The 20037-nt window shown below is 40.0% G+C and overlaps 1 protein-coding gene across 2 annotated transcripts in view; it reads left to right on the top strand.

Moving 5' to 3' along the window:
• Positions 1 to 20037, top strand: part of FMO2 (flavin containing dimethylaniline monoxygenase 2) — a 36210-nt gene that overhangs the window by 15045 nt on the left and 1128 nt on the right. The window contains exons 3-9 of one of the 2 annotated variants that reach the window (XM_065935680.1): positions 2553 to 2741; positions 5203 to 5365; positions 8451 to 8593; positions 12417 to 12616; positions 13883 to 14235; positions 16818 to 16890; positions 17906 to 17979. In XM_065935680.1, the coding sequence (XP_065791752.1) occupies positions 2553 to 2741; positions 5203 to 5365; positions 8451 to 8593; positions 12417 to 12616; positions 13883 to 14235; positions 16818 to 16890; positions 17906 to 17979 (1195 nt within the window). Of the gene's footprint in view, positions 1 to 2552; positions 2742 to 5202; positions 5366 to 8450; positions 8594 to 12416; positions 12617 to 13882; positions 14236 to 16817; positions 16891 to 17905; positions 19100 to 20037 lie in introns of those variants that run through there. The other variant, XM_065935679.1, reaches the window with a different exon arrangement.

Raw genomic sequence — 20037 nt, forward strand, 5'->3', positions numbered from 1 at the left:
TGAGGGAGGAGGATCTTTACAATCTCGAACTTTTTATTGGTCTTAAACGTGTTCTGAGAGCAAACATCGTTTTAGCCTTGGAAAGTCATGTTAGTACCGATAATCTCTGAAATTTGGACACAGTGAAGCCCAACACATTTAAAGAGCTTCGCTGATAAAAGAGGAAAGATCCCACAGGTTAATCTTTAACTCTTTGAAATAAAGTATAGCCTCTTGTAAAGGAACTATCAGAAAATTCAGATGTGATAGATGATAGCGAGTGTGTTTGTATCAATTCCTGTGGTGTCAGAGCAGCTGCCTGGATACCTTTATTCTGTGGTGAACAGTGAGGTATCACTGACAACTTTGCTGAAGCTTATAGCTTTCCCTATAACAACGGACAATAACAATACTATTGAGCACCTAGCACATCCCTAGTTTACAAATGACAGGACTGAAGCTCAGAGGCACTGATTGGTCCAGGCTCACACAGCCTGAAAGAGATGAATTCAAACCTGTGTCTAACTCAAAGCCCAGGCTCCTTCTGCTAGTCCAGGTTGCCTCTTTCTGTGTTACAAAAATCTAAGGAGGCTTGAGCTAAAGATCTGGCAGGAAAGTAATAATTTTCTATGAGTAATGGTAAGAAAGCAATGTATACAACTGATTTATTACAATGGTGGAATTAGAGTTGGATATTTACTGTCCTTTACTATTCTGCAGAGGAGATTTTAATGCCATTTATGTAAGATTAGATAATTTATTACAATTAATTCATGAGTTCCTACAATCTTTCCATTTTTATTTTTATACCCCACCCTGGTGCTGAGTCATAATATGCTGGATTATACTTAGTCTCTGCCTGTGCATAAGCATCTGTTGAGGAGTTCTTGGGTGGCATTATTTACATTTTCTTATAAAGCCTGTTTGATAACATGCTGACTTCACAGACATTGAATCACCATACTTGGCTCTTGCATGATTTAGCGTTAAATCATTACGCAGAGCACTTCTTGTAGAGGAAATTATAAACTCAGCCACAGCATGTGCTGTCTCCTGAATTATCAAACCATACTCAACAACACTCAAAATCAAACTTAAGGTTTGATTGGGGAATCTAAAAAAAATGATACAAATGAGCTTACTTACAAAACAGAAAGAGACTCACAGACTTAGAGAACTTATGGTTGCCAGGGGCAGGTGGGGAAAGGATAGTTAGGGAGTTTGGGACGGTCATGTATACACTGCTATATTTAAAATGAATAACCAACAAGGATCTATAGTGTCGCACATGGAACTCAATGGTATGTGGCAGCCTGGATGGGAGGGGGTTTGAGGGAGAATGGATATCTGTGTATGTATGACTGAGCCCCTGCGCTGTTCACCTCAAACTATTACAGCATGATTAATCAGCTATACCCCATACAAAATAGAAAGTTCAAAAGGAAAAAAATATACTTGATTAGCATTAGCACTACTTACTTGGGACTTCCCTGGTGGTCTAAGGGTTAAGAATCCACCTTCCAATGCAAGGGATGCAGGTTCGATCCCAGTGGGAGAAATAAGATCCCACATGCTACAGGGCAACTGAGCCCCCGACACAACTAGAGGAAGCCCATGCACTACAACAAAAACCCAGTGCAGCCAGAAACAAAAAAATACGACTTACTATTATCACTTGGGGAAGGTTGACTCACATAAAGCATAAGATAAAGGCGGGGGGATTCAAACTAAGATGTGAAAACTTCCTGCTCCCCAAAGTACTCATTTTAACTGAAATTCTCCATTATAGTCTCTGACCAGTGACGCAGAGTTTATTGGTTCCTAAAGATGTGGAAGACGGGTGTAGCCTCCCCAGGGGAAATTTTGGAAGGGGGCTGATTGTCACAATCAGTTCAGTTCAGTCAGTCGTGTCTGACTCTGCGACCCCATGGACTGCAGCACACCAGGCCTCCCTGTCCATCACCAACTCCTGGAGTTTACTCAAATTTATATCATTGAGTCAGTGATGCCATCCAACCATCTCATCCTCTGCCATCCTCTTCTCCTGCCTTCAATCTTTCCCAGCATCAGGTTCTTTTCCAGTGAGTCATTTCTTCACATCAGGTGGCCAAAGTATTGGGAGTTTCAGCTTCAGCATCAGTTGTCACAATGACTGACACTAAACAGGTAGTAGGAAGCTAATTATTGATGCATTCTTTAGCAACATAAGAACGGCACATACACAGCTCCTCAACCACCAGACATTTCAGTCATACTGCAGCAATGAAAGGGGCTTCCCAGTTGGCTCAGTGGTAAAGAATCCACCTGCCAAGTAGGAGAGGTAGGTTCAATCCCTGGGTTGGGAAGATCCCTGAAGAAGAAAATGGCAACGCACTCCAGTATTCTCACCTGGGAAATCCCATAGACAGAGGAGCCTGGCCAGTTACAGTCCATGGGGTCACAAGAGAGTTGAACATGACTAAACAACAACAGCAATGAAAGAGCTTCACATCACACAGGGGTTAGATGTGGAAGGTGAGTACGAAATCAAGGGATTTCTTTAATACCTTATTACCACTCCTTTATTTCATTAGGAAACTGTTGACGATGGCCGAGCAAGTATCTATCAATCTGTCATCTCCAACACCAGCAAAGAAATGTCCTGTTTAAGTGACTTTCCAATGCCTGAAGATTTTCCAAACTTCCTGCCCAATTCTAAAGTCCTGGAATATTTCAGAATCTTTGCCAAGAAGTTTGATCTACTAAAGTATATTCAGTTCCAGGTATTGTATTTGGGGTAGTGGGGAGGGAAACAACACAATAGAAAACTCGAAAAGTAATGTCATTACCCGTGATATTATAGGCTATATGCATAAACAGAAGAAAAACATTTGTCAAAATCAAGGCTTGAATGATATTGACAGTGAAACTGCATTCAAATTAGTATCTATAACTGCTGAAGACGACTAGCCTCATTTCCTTTGAAAGGGTATATGAAAACAAAAGTTATGTTGTTTTATTTTCTTACCTTCTCCATAGAAATGGATTATCTTAGAAAATGGATTAGATAAACCCACAGCTCCCCATTCATCTCAGAACCCTATAGAAACCACTTTTGTTAATTTTTGATGCATTCTTTAGCAACATAAGAATGGCCAGATAATTCTGAAATGCAATTATAACTACCTTTCCCTTGTTTCCTCAAAAACAAATAATCAACAAGAAAAAACCAATATCCTCATTAAACATCCTAAATTTGTATCAATAACCTACACTCTGAAAACCAGTAACTGTGTCTAGGAAATAAATTATAGCTCTGAATAAATATTGGTAGAATATTTTTAATACATTTCATTTTCTCAGTAATTTTAGTTTTAATATAGATTTGTATTACATTAATTTGTAATAATTGATTTGGTGGACATAAACATATGCAAATACCATGAAACTATTTCAGTCTATCTAATGCAGAGTTCCTCCAGTTTCTTCTTCTTTTGTTTATCGTTTTACTGATGTTGTTTTCTGGAGATTGGAGAGGGCTTAAGAAAACTCACTCCCATTTACTGATCTCTGAATTGGCATAAGCCATAAGATGCAATAACTCAATTCAAACTATAAAAGGACATGTCCAGGCTAAGTTCAGTATCAATACGGTGACCTCCCAGGAATGGGAAACCGCCAGGTTGCCTGAGAAGGAGTGAACTGGCTCAGGGCAGTTACATTTCTAATAACCTCCCCAGTGACAGTGAAGATTGGTCCTCGAACCACATTTTGAATAATCAAGAATCCAGAGTACTTTAGTGAATATACCATGCGTAACTTCAAATTTGAAACCTTTCAACCGAAAATACCCAATTTGTAGCCTTTTCACAACATTCCACATACATTTTTTAAAACTGTAAAAGCTTCAAAATTGCCAACACAGCATTTTGAAAAATATTTGAAATTTTGAAAAGCATGTATAATGGGCTCAAACACTTGCCAGCAAGAAGGAAGCATACCATTCACCTGGCAGAAAAGCTTCACTTCCTTTGACATTGCTTCTTAAATACATCAAACACATTTATGTACACTTTTAAAAGTCCATAAACCTCCACACAGCAAACAACATTTACAAAAAATCAATAAACCAGTAAATTATTTAATCCAAATGAGAGTATGAAATGTATTGCTAGCAAGACATCTTAAAAATAATAAATATGACAAGCCACAACTACTGAGCCCACATGCTGTAACTACTGAAGCCCACACTCCTAGAGCCTGTGTTCTGCGGAGAAGCCCACACACTACATCTTAAAAAAAAAAAAAAAGAGTGGATATGAATAGACAATTCACAAAGGAAGAAATGTTGTGAAAACGTAACAATGAATGTTACCAAAAAAATTTGCATTCACTAGTAAACAACAATATGCAAAATAAAGGATATGATGCAGACTTCTTTGGTGGCACAGTGGATAAGAATCCCTCTGCCAATGCAGGGGACACAGGTTTGATCCCTGGTCCAAGATGATTCCATATGCCATGGAGCACCTGAGCCCATCCACCACAATTATTGAGCCTGTGTGTTGCAAATACTGAGCCTGTGTGCCGCACCTACGGAAGCTCTCATGTCCTAGAGACCATCCTCAGCAACAAGAGAAGCCACCTCAAAGTGAAGCCCATGCACCACAATAAAGAGTAGCCCCCACTCTGCAATGAGGGAAAGCCCGCGAGTAGCAACGAAGACCCAGCGCAACCAAACTTTAAATTAATTAAAAAAAAAAAAAAAGCACATGATACCTTTAATAAAATAAATAGGAACAACTCACCATTCATGGAGTACTGTCATTGTGCCAGGAGCTATGCATGGAATATATTCTCTAACACAGAGTCTGCACAGAGGTCAACACAAAAGTTTTGTGTTAAATGCTGATTGTGTGGTCACTTGAATGATGAACACTTGTATCTTGCCCAGACTTTTGCCATGATTTTCTAAGTCTCTCTCCTTATTCAGTCCTTAATGCTGGTTCCCACTGCTGAGTCAGGCCTCTCACACAAAGCAGTACATCCTTGGTAGCATGTGCCAAGGAAGAAGCAGCAGGGCGCACTTAGCAGTCTTTGCCTTAAGTGGCTTGAAATGGCTTCAAATGGAATCTCAATGGAGCCAGACATTGCACTCTACCCTTATCCACTCCCAGGCACTGGACAAGGCCCCTTTTATGCCAGAGTAATTCTCAATGATGCCTTCTCTGTGTTTGGTTCCAGACAACCGTCCTCAGTGTGAAAAAACACCCGGATTTTGCAACCTCTGGCCAGTGGGTGGTTGTTACTGAGAACAACGGCAAGAAGCAAAGCGCTGTCTTTGACGGAGTCATGATCTGCAGCGGCCATCACGTCTTCCCTAATCTCCCACTGGAGTCATTTCCAGGTGAGGCCTGTGTACAGCCCCGGCTTTTGGGAGTAAGTGTCCAGGTACTTAATGTTCAGGCTAGATGGACAGCAAAACTGGCTAGCTACTGCAACTCAGCATAATATTAAAGTCAGGAGAGAGCCAGAAAGATGAAAGATTCCAAATACCATCTTTGTTTCTTTTGAGCCTTCCGGGTCTTCATTATCAGAGTTCAGCCAAAGTTCAGCCTTCCCCAAAGTGAGTAAATGTTACTCAGAATTTCAGAGAATTTTCACCCATCTTGGTTTTCTGTTGGAGAGATCCTTTCAGCCATGTACCTTACCTTAGGACAGGGAAGCCTGGGGTGCCGCAATCCATGGGGTTGCAAAGAGTTGGACAGGACTGAAGGGTTGAACAATAACAAAAGCTTACCCTGACCTTTTTCTATCCTGCCAAACACTTGTGACTTTGTTTCATTTTGGGAACTTCCACAGAGCCACGCCCACAGCCAGGGTTACTGGGGGTAGTTTCTGGACATCAGTACTCCTATAGGATAGTGATGGATGCCAGAAGTGCAGGGGAAGATGTCTCCTCCCAGGCCCCTCTGTAAGACAGCACACTTCCTTCCCAAGGCCTTTAGGAAAACATTTAATAGGGTGGTTCAGTCCAAGCCCCACATTATTCAAACCACCTGAGGAGTTTTTAAAGTTCAAATGACCTTCAAAGATTCAATCGGTCTAGGGTAGGCCTAGGTCAATTACTTGTTCAAGTGATTTCAATATGCAACCTGGACTGAGGCTTCCTGATCCAAAGCAATGAAACTTTCCAACAGAATCACCTAGGGGACTTTTAAAACCACAACTTTCTAGACTCCACCCCTAGCATTTCCAGCTCTGTAGATCTAGGCTGAGAATTTGTATCTTTAACAAGTTCTCCCGTGATGCCAATACTGCTGGCCAAGGGACCAACACTTTGAGAGCTCATATGAACTAAAGGAGAAGGAAATAGCAACTACTCCAGTATTATTACCTGGAAAATTCCATGGACAGAGGAGCCTGGCAGACTACAGTCCATGGAGCTGCAAAGAGTCTTATGGGACTGAAGCAACTGAGCACATGATCTAAAGGCTCTTTCAAGCAACCCATCGTCAAAGACAAATACTTTAATAAGGCCATGTTTTCCTGGGAAAAGACACAGATGTTTATCTTCAAAAAGGCCTGTCCATGGAAGCAATCTAGATGTCCATCGACAGATGAATGGATAAAGAAGCTGTGGCACATTCATACAAGGGCATATTACTCAGCCATTAAAGTGAACACATTTGAGTCAGTTCTAATGAGGTGGATGAACTTAGAGCCTATTATTCAGAGTGAAGTCAGAAAGAGAAAAACAAATATATAGTATATTAATACATATACATGGAATCTAGAAAGATGATACTGATGAACTCTATTTTCAGGGCAGCAATGGAGACATAGACATAGAGAACAGACTTGTTGATATGGGTTGGGGTGGGGGAAGGAGAGGGTGGAACAAATGGAGAAAGGAACATGGAAGCATATATGCTACCACCTGTAAAATAGATAGCCAGTGGGAATTTACTCTATGACGCAGGAAACTCAAACTGGGACTCTGTGACAACCTAGAGGGGTAAAATGGGGTGGGAGATGGGAGGGAGGTTCAAGAGGGAGAGAATAAATGTATACCTATGGCTGATTCATATTGATGTATGGAAGAAATCAACACAGTATTGCAAAGCAATGATCTTTCTGCTGCTGCTGCTGCTAAGTCGCTTCAGTCGTGTCCACCTCTGTGCCACCCCATCCCTGGGATTCTCCAGGCAAGAGCACTGGAGTGGGTTGCCATTGCCTTCTCCGAAGTATCCTTCAATTAAAAACAAATTTTTTAAAAAAGGTTCTCCAAAGAAGACATATAGATGGCTAACAAACACATGAAAAGGTGCTCAACATCGCTCATTATTAGAGAAATGTAAATCAAAACCACAATGAGATATCACCTCACACTGGTCAGAATGGCCATCATCAAAAAGTCTACAACAATAAATGCTGGAGAGGGTATGAAGAAAAGGAAATGGTCTTGCACTGTTGGAGGAAGTGTAAATTGATACAGCCAGTATGGAAGACGGTATGGAGATTCCTTAAAAAATTAGGAATAAAATCACCGTATGACCCAGCAATCCCACTCCTAGGCATATACCCTGAGGAAACCAGGGTTGAAAAAGACACATGTATCCCATTGTTCACTGCAGCACTATTTACAATAGCTAGGACATGGAAGCAACCTAGATGTCCATTGACAGATGAATGGACAAAGAAGCTATGGTACATATACACAATGGAATATTACTCGGCCACAAAAAGGAATGCATTTGAATCTGTTCTGATGAGGTGGATGAACCTAGAACCTATTATACAGAGTGAAGTGAGTCAGAAAGAGAAAGATAAATATCATATTTTAACACACATATATGGAATCTAGAAAAATGGTTTTGAAGAATTCATTTAATTACAATCATTAGCATTTAATAATATGTTCAAGAAACATTTAAAAGAATATATGCTATGTGATATTGAAGTATCATTGTATATTACAAAATAGGATGATGGATGGCTGGAAATCAATACCTGACTCTGCTCTATCCATCAAAACCACCTGTCCTCTAGTAAATACCTAAGCTGCAACCTCTGAAATCAACTTTTTTGGTGCTGAACTATAGGTTTGGGCTTCCCTGATGGTTCAGATGATAAACAATCCACCTATAATGCAAGAGACCTGGGTTCAATCCCTGGGTTGGGAAGATTCCTTGGAGAAGGAAATGGCTACCTACTCCAGTATTCTGGCCTGGAGAATCCACGGACTGTATAGTCCAGAGGTCACAAAAAGTCGGAAATGACTAAGTAACTTTCACTTCACCATGTGCTTAACCTAACATTTCTTACATGCTTCATACTTTGAGTTTGCCAGTTGGCCTTAATATTGTAACTTCCCTAAGAGGGGAAATAACAAAACAGATAATTGATCCCAGAAAGGAAAAGCTGACAGGGCAGGTTTATTGAAATTAAGTTGACATAGTTCATGGATTTCTCTTTTCTTCACCCCAAAGGTATCCAGAAGTTCAAAGGCCAGTATTTCCATAGCCGCCAATACAAGCACCCAGAGGGATTTGAAAAGAAACGCATTTTGGTGATTGGAATAGGAAACTCAGCCTCAGATATTGCAGTTGAGTTGTCTAAGAAGGCTGCTCAGGTAAGACGCTCCCCGATTACCTTGTCTGCTGGCAGGGCGGAGGTGGGGGGGGGGGTGGTAGGGGTTGGGGAGGAGAGGAAAAGGGAAGGGCATAGTAGAAAATCACAGTCATATAACCAAGGCTCCATTACTTAATAATTGGTTGATTAGTTGGTTGGTTGCCCAGTGTGGTATCATAGGAAATCTAGAAATCAGGAAGCCAGTCAATCTCCCAGCTTTGCCATTAATCAGCTGTGTAAACTAGAGCAAGTCATTTTACTTCTCTGGATGTCTCCTCACTTAAATTTGGATCAGACAACATTCGGCACAGGAGGCCTTGTTTCTACCCAGGGGCCTCTATGAGTTGACCTGCTCATCTTTGGAAGAGTGCCTTTTAGAAATTTAATGCATATTTGAATTCTATTTGAAATGTAAATAAGCCATAGTTCCCAGGAATCATTTAAAAAAAGAGAGAGATTAAATAGACAGTAAGACTCCCCAGCAAGATCATAAATATTTAGGTGCTTCCTGAGGTCTTCCGACCACTGTTATCTTTGCACCTGTTCAGGAATGACACAGCTTAGCTGCCAGCATCAAACATTACAAGATGCAGATGATGCTGACAGAGATGGCTGAGAATGGCAGTAACTAAATCCCTTTTAGAAGGACAGGCCTAGGCAAAGATGGGAAAATAGCTTGGGTTCCTCTCCCCACAGCAAGCCCTTTCAACATGGTCTGGATTCCAGGGGTTCTATCACTCTTACACTGGCCTCCTTAGCCTGGCATCTTCTGGCTCCTCAGGACTTACTGTGGCCATGTCTACCACTGCCAAAAGTGCCCTATCCTGAGACTCACACTGTCAGGACTTAGAAGTTGTTGTCATTTTTGGGTCACTCAGTCGTATTTGACTCTGTGACCCCATGGACTATAGTCCTCCAGGCTCCTCTGTCCATGGGATTTCCCAGGCAAAAATACTAGAGTGGATTGCCATTTCCTTATTCAGGGAATCTTACTGGACCAGGAATCTAACATGTATTTTCTGCACTGGCAGGCTCTGGTTCATACCACTGAGCCACCAAAGAAGCCCCAGGGCTCAGATGCCCAGTAGCAAATGTGATAAACATACGTGGTGCTTCCCCAGCAGGTTGATGACGGGGTTCCACTGGGACCTGTCAGAGTTACCACCCTGAGGACAGAGCAGGTCATTGACACCAGAAAGAGTTGTACTAGACACAGGAGGTCCTCACCTTATTTATGAAAAGAAACCACTTTTCATTTTTCAAAGTTTTAAGGCCTTCATGTGAAGAACAAGTAAAGAGGCAGTAACTGTAAAGGCTCAGAGGAGAGCCAGCTCAGGTGGGAAAGGTGCCAAGTTCAGTTCACTTACTGTTTGGAAAACCTGACAAGCTTGAGGAAGGGAGTATGACGAAAGGAGCTGACCTAGCTGTCAACTAAGTGAAGCTCCATACTAGACCACTACATGTTGCAGGTCAGTAATTTGGACTTAGAACAGTTGATCCAAAGATCTTAGATTGCAAGAGTCTATTTCCTCATATGGGCTTTGCCATGTAAAAGCCTGTCTTTCATGCTAGATTCAATAATAAGTAAGCACCTTGGCTATATTTGTGTGCCTTCCAGCTCATTAATTTTTAAATAGTGTCTTTCCAACATTTATTAGATTAATAACATAATTGATCATTATGATAAAATATCTTACACAGAGCAATGCACTCTCAATCCTTCTTTGACAAGGCTTACCAGAGATTTTCTAGGAGCTATGTAGGTTAAGAGTTAGAACCAAGTGCACCTGCAAAACTTAAAATTACAGTCTAAACTCACCTTAGTCCTGGGTGTGCCCTGCTTCTGTTAAAGGAAGTCATGTTCATAATGATATGACTTGTTCTACCACAGTCCAACCACCCACTCAAAATACTGTGATGGTGCTGAGTCATCCAACACTTTTCCACCAAAACCCAAATCTCTGATCCTTTGCCTGAAGTATGCATCTGATCCTAAATCCTCAGACATATCACACTGCTACAGCTAGTGGAGCTAGCCAGATTAGACTCCCCTGCTGCAGGTATGGTGACAGAGAAAGATAGGGAATAAAATAGGCAGAACTTCCAGTGTGAACATGGATTGATCCTAAGTGTGTTAGTCACTCAGTCATGTCTAGCTCTTTGTGACCCTATGGACTGTAGCCTACCAGGCTCCTCTGTCCATGGAATTCTCCAGGCAAGAATACTGAAGTGGATAGCCATTCTCTTCTCCAATGGATCTTCCAAATCCAGGGATCAAACCTAAGTCTCCCGCATTACAGGCTATTACAGGCAGGTTCTTTACCCACTGAGCCACCATAGAAACCCTAAAGAAGAAGGGCAGAGGATAAGTAATGGAAAGAGACTGCATAGAAACATTTAAGTACATTACCTAATGCCTAGCCAAAGTATTGCCAAGTTAACAAAAGGATAGCAGTAGAAACAGTCAGGATGTTAAGTATATTACTACACACAGACCAACAATTCAACACCATTTTATATCAGTGCTACTTCACAAGTTAAGGAGTTGAGACCCAGAAAAATGTGTCTCCAAATTCTGGCTCACTCCCAATATGTGGCACTACATGAAACTCCTCCAGCCTAAATTTACAAAATAATAATGGCTAGCAATACCTGTCATTGGCCAACCAACAGTTTCAGTCCTTTACATGTATCATCTCCTGTAATTGGTACAATAATTCTATGAAGCAGGTACTGCTACCACCCCTATTTTATGGATAGAGAAACAGAGACACAGAGAGGTTGAACTCACTCAAGGCAACACAGCTTGTAAGTAGTGAGGCTGGGAGTCAAACCCAGGTAGTCTGAATCCAGAGTCCTCAGTCTGGAATTCACAATCTTCAACTCTTAAGTCAATCACTTCCTTACAAAGGAGTATTAACATGTTTATCAAGTTCTTGTACAATAGAACTCACAGAGTTCTGGCATGTAAAAGTACTGACATGCAAAATTTTAAGAAGCAAATCAAATATGCATTTGGTCAATGGAGAAGTAACAGTAAACAAGGTAAAATACACATTTGAAAAGAGATTTAAATGTACATCTTGAAAACTAGGGCAATATGAGTATACAAGGTAAAGAATACATCTGACATATACACAAACACACTACTAGATATAAAATAAAAGCCCATGTGTAAAATATATAATCAACAAGGAACTACTGTGTAGTACAGGGAAATATACTCTGTACTCTCTAATAACCTATATGGGAAAAGAATCTGAAAAGAATAAATATATGTATATATATATTAATATAACTGATTACCTCCTATATTAACTTCCATATAAAGTAATATCTATGAATAGCAAAGGTTATTATTTTTAAACTCTGAGTTTTTGAAATAAATTCAAAGTTAAAAATCTGGCTTTTAGGCTGCAATCATACATATTTCCTTGGATTATAATTGTATACCTTTGCTATAAATACAACCTGGGTTGGATAGAAAAGTGAGAGGAGAGAAGAAGTATTGAACCACAATGCAAATGTAGATTTGTGGATTTTATGGTTGGTTTAGCCCAAAGATTTTCTCAGGTCTCCATGAAGTCCTCAAGACTATGGTAGTCTTCCTCTATCAGTGTAAATACCCGGGGCACCACTTGTATGATAAAGCTGACCCAGAACAGTGAAAACTAGAAGATCCTTCACTTTGAAGTCAATCATCTTTAAGACAAAGCATTTCAGCCAGTTCTGGGGCCATACATGTGATATATTATCTACACAGTGGGTTCCTCCCAAAAAAAGATGATGCCCTAATATGAACTGCCTTCCTTTTTGCTCACTAGGTGTTTATCAGCACCAGACATGGTTCCTGGGTCCTGAGTCGTATCTCTGAAGATGGCTATCCCTGGGACTTGACATTCCTCACCCGCTTTAAAGCCATGCTCAAAAATATCGTGCCACGAATTGTTGTAAAATGGGCGATGGAAAATGTGGTGTATCAATGGTTCAACCATGAAAATTATGGCCTTGTCCCTCAAAACAAGTAAAATTACTTTACTTTTTTATGGTCTACTCATTGATAATCAGGGTTGTCAGAAGGGTTTTTCTTTGAAAAGAGCCAGATTGCTAACATGCTAGTTCAGACTACAGCCTAACAGTATGGGTATCGTACAGCTCCCAGATTTTGAATCCCAGATCCATTCTGTATGCCTTTTAAAAAGTAAATATTTGAGAAGATGAAGTATAAATATTAGAAGTTGCTCCAAAGAGTATAACTAGGATTGGGGGAGGACTTCCTAATACCCAGAGCTATCCAACATTGGAAAAGGCTGTTTCAAGAGATTGTGACCTTCCTTTCAGAGGGTGGGATGGGAAAACTGATCCAAATTCTACAGGAGCCCATTATCAAATAAAGAAAAATAAACATCCAATATTGTTTGCTTGTGTTCATGAGATCAGAGATGTATAACTTGGAGATTAACAGGCAATGAATATTTCTCAAAAGCCCCCCATGAGAAGAACTCTTATGGTGTAGAGTTAGCAAAGTATAACAGGCTCCTTCCCCCCTCCCCCACCCCAAAAAAAGAACAGGAGAGCTTTGCAGTCTTTCAACAAAGGCATTATGGCTGCTGTATTCTGAGATCTGATACATATGCCATGCAGTGTATTTTTTAAGTGGTTCTCAAATCTAAAAGAAAAAGGAAATTCCAGACGTATAACCAGACATTGCTCCACTATTCATGCTATCATGCTATCTGTGGAAATTTGAGATAAAGAGATATCCCTAAACTTAATTTTATGCATTAATTTTCATACTAATCTCTTAATTAGTTTCAAAACTGATGAAAATTTAACAAATTTTTTTAACAAATTTTTTCTTCCTTACTTATGACCAGATAGAGATTAAATAAAACAGCAAGATAATTAAAGGTAATAACATAAAGCAACAGTGGAGATATCAGCAGGATACTGACAATTGGAGTACTCAGGAATTGATCACAGACGTTGGCATTTTGCCTAAACCCTTAGGATGTCTCTTTTTTTGCAATGTGTTTTGCCCACATCACCTACATGCATGTTTTCCTTATTTGTTGAAGGAAGAGATATGTGACATGTGAATAAAGTCTCATGTGACATGAGAATGAAGTATGAGAGTAAAGTTTGGGGTAGGCCAACTAGTCAAGTTGGAAAGTTTTACAGATATTTTAGAAACCACTTTTCTCTCAAATCCAACCCCATAAAATATTAACAGAGTTCAAAACGCCTCATTAAATGCTCCTTTCTGAGTGTTTTCTTCTGTGTGTTTCAGATACCTTTTAAAAGAGCCTGTCGTAAATGATGATCTTCCAAGTCGTATACTCTATGGAGCCATCAAGGTGAAATCAAGAGTGAAAGAGCTCACAGAAACATCTGCCATCTTTGAAGATGGAACAGTGGAAGAGAACATTGACATCATTGTCTTTGCAACAGGATATACTTTCTCTTTTCCCTTCCTTGACGATCTTGTTAAAGTAGAGAATAATATGGTCTCACTGTACAAATTCATATTCCCTCCTCAACTGGAGAAGTCAACTCTTGCATGCATTGGTCTCATCCAGCCCCTAGGTCCCATTTTCCCAGCTATTGAACTTCAAGCTCGTTGGGTAACCAGAGTTTTCAAAGGTAAGTGAGTGAGTGAGCAGGCAGGTGAGTGGCTGAGGGTTTCACACTTGGTGGACTTTGCTAAAAACTAGTTTAGAAAAGGAAGTTGCCAAAAAAGTTTCCAACCTTGGCTGCTCTCACAAAACTGGCATCCTAAAAAATTAGCAGAGAATTCAAAAAATAACAAATACTGGGATACAAGAATAAATATCCATAATCATTCCTTTAAAATATTAGAAAATTCAGAGAATTTCAATTCGCATAGTGTTAAGTACATATTACTTTTTGTTGGACTAATGAAAGAACAGTGAAGAAGGAAGACATCTATGACTCCAAGTTTTACCTATAAAATGTTTATAAGTTCCTTGGGATGTGTGCAAATCAAGAGACCTAGGGCCTACTCCATACTTAATTCCAAATTAACTCTTAACATCTAAGCACCTCAACCTCACAGATCCCTACAAAGCTATAAAATGATTGAAATACTTCTCTCTGGGCATTGTGTAGCACTTTGCACTTCTCAGAAGACTGTTACTATCTCCCTGATCCCAGGGTTCAATTCAGCTAAACAAAAATTTATTGAATATTCAGCCCTATGCTGGATCTTGGTGGCATAGAGACAAATTTAAATGGATCATTTCAAGATAATAAGACAAATGCTTTGTCAGAGGAATGCATGGAGTGTATAGAAAGAAGAGAAAGAGTGCTGAGCAACAGCAGAGTGGGGTTGAGGAAGGGCATGTGGTCAAGGAAGACTCCTAGATAGCTAGGTTTCCCAGGTGCAGAAAAAGGAACCCTTGAGTGAGAGCACAGAGGTGTGATATAGATGGAGAGTTACACGTTATCTGATATTCCTAGAATGTGGGGTGTGAGGCAGGGAGGGGTGAAAGATTCTTCTTAGAGAGCAAGGGACCAGAACAGAGGAATCTTTTGAGGCGAACTAATGAGTTTGAATATAAAATATAGATCAGCTCTTTCCTAATGTCTTGTTGTTGTTTAGTCTCTAAGTCATGTTCAACTCTTTTGCGACTCTATGGACTGTACGCTGCCAGACTTCTCTGTCCATGGGATTTCCCAGGCAAGAATACTGGAGTGGGTTGCCAGTTCCTTCTCCAAAAGATCTTCCCAATCCAGGGATCAAATCTGCGTCTCCTGCATTGTGGGAAAATTTTTTGTTACTGAGCCACCTGAAGCCCCTTCCCAAATTTAGCTGGTAGACCCAAAACCATCCAGTGGACCCTTAGGAGTCCTGATTAAGTCTGGCTTGAGGACCTAGAGTCTCCACTTAAGAAAGCTCTTCTGCCAGAGGACCCAGTGAAAGGTTCTAAGCAAAGACCAGACATTATCAGATTTACATTTTTGGTAGATTATTTCAGCATTAGTGTGAAAGATAGATTTGAAAGGCGAAAGGAATACAGTCCCAGAGACCAGTGAGAAGGCTATGTAATTGTCTATACTAAAACATGATACAACCTCAGCCAGGCAAACAGACAATGTGGAGAAGAGAAATAGTTAAGAGTAAAACCAGCAGGACATAATGATCGGCTCCAAGAATAATTAAAGGAAGAGAGCAGAATCACAGGTGACTTGCAGATCTCAGGCAGTGGAAACTGGATTGAGAGCAGTGCTGGGACGAGGGGAGGCGTGTGGAAGAATGCAAGCCTGAGCAGGAGGACTTCAGTGATTAACTCAGTTTTGGACTCATTGAATCTGAGATGTCTGATGACTAGCCATATCCAAGGAGTGTTACTTCTTCAGTCATGTCTGACTCTTTGCGACCCCATGGACTGTAGCTCACCAGGTTTCTCTGTCCATGGAATCCTCCAGGCAAGAATACTGGAGTGGGGAGCCATTCCCTTCTCCGAGGGATCTTCCTGACCCATGGATCAAACCTGGGTCTCCCGCACTGCAGGCAGATTCTTGACTATCTGAGCCCCTAGGGAGCCGGAAAAAGTGAAAAAAGTGTTAGTTGCTCAGTCATGTCCAATTATATGCAACCGCATGGACTGTAGCCTGTCAGAGAAACTGACCATTTTCCAGCATGTCTGACGCTCCAGGGACACTTGTGACACAGATGGCCTCCCAAGCACACAGTGATGACTCACATCAATCTTTCTCCCTCCCCACTGCCCCACCTCGTTTGTGCCACTCTCTCCCTCGCCTGGTTTACTTCACAGCCTCTTAACTGGTCTTCCTGCCCCTACACTCACCTCCCTGGAACCCATTTTCCAAAATTCAACACCTAGGAAAATCTTTCCAAAAGGCAAACCTGATCAGGTCACTTCCCAAGGCTTCCCACCACCCTCAGAATGGAGCTCACGCCACCTGGCAGAGCTCCCTGGCTTCGTAGGCTCATGTCCCCACTCCGGCTTCCTCTCTTACCACCACCCCCCCCACCTCAGAGTCCATGGTGTAGTCTGCTGAATCCTGGGCAGCATCACACAGAACTCAGTGTGAGTGGTACACCCTGGAGTTCAACAGCATAGCCTCCCTGACTGGTTTAACATGGGTCAGTGGCCAAAATTTACATGTAAGAATCAATTACTATATAAAGTAATGATACTGATACAAACCTACCACTCAATCAACCTTTTATTTTCTAGGCTTATGTACCTTGCCCTCAGAGAGAACTATGATGGAAGACATTATCAAGAGGAATAAACAAAGAATTGACTGGTAAGAATTTTTTTAATTCTTTACATAGAACAGTATTGAACTGCTCACAAGAATCACCTAGCTGCTTCTTAAAAATGCAGAGTCCTGGGACATAACCCAGACCAACTGAATCAAAATTTCTGGATGAGACTGGAAATTCATATTTTTGTGTTCTTCCAAGGTGATTCTTATATATGCTAGTTTAAGATCCAACTACTTAAAAATAGTCATTTCACCAAATGAGAACATTTTTCCTTGACATATTTTCATTTGTTTTGTATGATGCCTGTGTTAGATTCTATATCTTCTCACACTCTGTGGTGAAGAGAAAATGGGATGGGGCAATGATGGTGACAATAGCCCCGAGCATCTCTGGAAAGTTAGCTGGGGGAACTCCCATCAAAGCAAATTAGAAAGGAGTTGGTATGGAATGAAAGTCAAGGATTTTTACTTTGTGACACAGTAGAATCCATAAGTGATCTTAAGGATCCATTAAGAATCCATTCCATAAGGAATCCACTAAATTCCATAAGTGATTAAGTACATCAGAAGGTTTACTCTGGGGCCTTACATCACATGTAGGGATTATCTCAATTTAAAGTTCTAATTCATCTATTATATTCCAACCAGAGTGCCAGATACTTTAACAATTTAACTAGAAAATATTAAGCATCTCTTCTGTGCAAGACAACAAGCTACACTTGCATCTGTAATCTGGTGAATCTTTGCAACAATCCTGACTAGTTTTACTTGCCAGAAGATTTATAGCTGCTTGCTAAATACCAAATAATAATAATGGTTATAAACCCTATCACATTCCTGGAACTTCCATGAAATCAGACTTATTTATTTTATATCCTACTCTCAATCTGAGATGTGGGTCTCCTGATGAAATAAACTAACACTTGCCACCAGAGTCATTCAAAGCTCATTTATTCATTCATTCATCTCTCCATTCTTTCAGCACTTATTGAATACCTAATGTTCTTATATAACTTAGAATATTTTGTGACTCTGTCCTTTTTTCTACATTAAGGTTTGGAGAGAGCAAAAGTCAGCTACTGCAGACCAGTTACATCAGCTACTCGGACGAGCTCGCTGTAGAGATAGGTGTGAAGCCAGACATCCTTTCTCTCTTGCTAAAAGATCCTAAACTGGCTGTGAAACTCTATTTTGGGCCATGCAACTCCTATCAGTATCGTCTGGTTGGACCTGGACAGTGGGATGGAGCCAGGAATGCCATCTTCACCCAGAAACAAAGGATACTGAAGCCTTTAAAGACACGGGCTATCAAAACCTCATCTACTTTCCCAGTTTCCTTCCTGTTGAAAATCCTGGGGCTTCTTGCTGTTGTGGTGGCCTTTTTTTCCCAACTTCAGTGATTCTAATCTGTCAACATAATGCTTTAAGTTTTAATGGCAGTCAGTACCTCCTAAAGAAAAAAAAACTAAAAAAAAAAATATTAAATCTAAAGTCTAAATTTTAGAGTTGGAAAGAACAGAGATAGAGAAAGAGTTAGAAGAATTAGGTATAAAATGTATAAAACCAAAATTGGGTCATGAAATTTCTTTGCCATCCATCCTTCCCTCAAACTCACCAGATTCTCCCAAAAAAAATAATAATAATAAAAATCAATATAGTAACACTGGCTGAATAGTGCTGCCAAGCCTGAATAAAGGAAAGCCATATGGGAAAATAGTAGAGTTACACAGAATGAAAAGCAATCATGGTTTAAATTATTGGAAAATTTAAATTGTGGGTAAATATTTAAATTTCTGCATGTTGTTCTTGATAGTCCTCTTAGCCAAACTTTATTTGGTCACAGTGTTCTCAAATGTTAAGTCAGGCTCCATTTGCTTCATCAAGAATCACTCAAAAATATTGGAGAAAAAGAAAAATGAGAAGATAGACTTAGAAAACAGCAACATTCAGACAGGTTTTTAGGGCCTCACATTAAAAGCTGAGCAAGTAGCCACTTTTCTTATATTTGTCTTATATTTTTGAATATAAGACAAATGGCTCAGGCAGTAAAGAATTTGCCTGCAATGCAGGAGACCTGGGTTTGATCCCTGGGTAGGCAGATCTCCTGAAGGGAATGGCTACCCCACCCCTGTATTCTGGCCTGGAGAATTCCATGGACAGAGGAGCCTGGCAGGCTACAGTCCATGGAGTCGCAAAGAGTTGGACACAAGTGAGCGACTAACACTTTCACTTCACTATATTCTGATAGAGACACTGCTGTAAAATTAAAAATAAGCATACCATAATAGAGGGATAGATGTATTTACAATATTACTATACATATAATATGTATTTACCATATATATATTGAGAGAGAGAGTACTTATCATATACCAATGTGCACATTGTGTGTATTATTTCATTTAATTCTCATGACAATTCTGTGAGATGGGTACAGCTCTTGTACCCATTTTACAGGCTATGAAACTGAGACTCAAGTTAGGTAACATGCCCAGGGCCATCCATCTTGTGATAGAGATGGGATTGGAACTCAGGTTTGCCTGACTCCAGAAGTGAATATCATAACCTTGCCCCATTATATTTATTTACAAAAACCTCTACTATTAACAAAATACTTACTAAAGTTCTATTTATAATCACATATGTATCACTTTTGTAGGTCCTTTACATAGAAAACAATACTCTTCTCATAAATAAGATCTGATTAATTTTATTTATAATATTTGGATTATATTTTAGCTAGGTCTAAAATTTGTTTGAAGGAATTTACAACAAAATAAATGCTTATATAATGACGTTAAAGATAATCATTGACATTTTCAAAAAACAAGTGTTTTTTGAACAAGGGAAACAAGGGAAAAAAAGTATATTTCCCAAGTAGATGAAAAGTATTGTAATAACTGGGCCTTGTATTTAGTTCTAACCAACAAATAACCAAGGCAAAAAGCAAAACAGTATGTAATCTTTGTCATCTGATAAAAGCAAGCATACCAGCTTGTTAGGAGAGACAGACATTTGCTTAGAACTGAACTTTAAAAATGTCACAAGCAATTCAATGTCAATAGATATTGAGCAACATAATAGATAAACATCTGGTTATAAAACATTCATCACAGCCGTTATTTCTACAAATTGTGCTTTGGGAGATTAAACCATGCCACAAGCCCAGAACAAGACCTTCTAAGA

The sequence above is a fragment of the Muntiacus reevesi genome, chromosome 5 (genome assembly GCF_963930625.1).
Source record: "Muntiacus reevesi chromosome 5, mMunRee1.1, whole genome shotgun sequence".
NCBI lineage: Eukaryota > Metazoa > Chordata > Mammalia > Artiodactyla > Cervidae > Muntiacus > Muntiacus reevesi.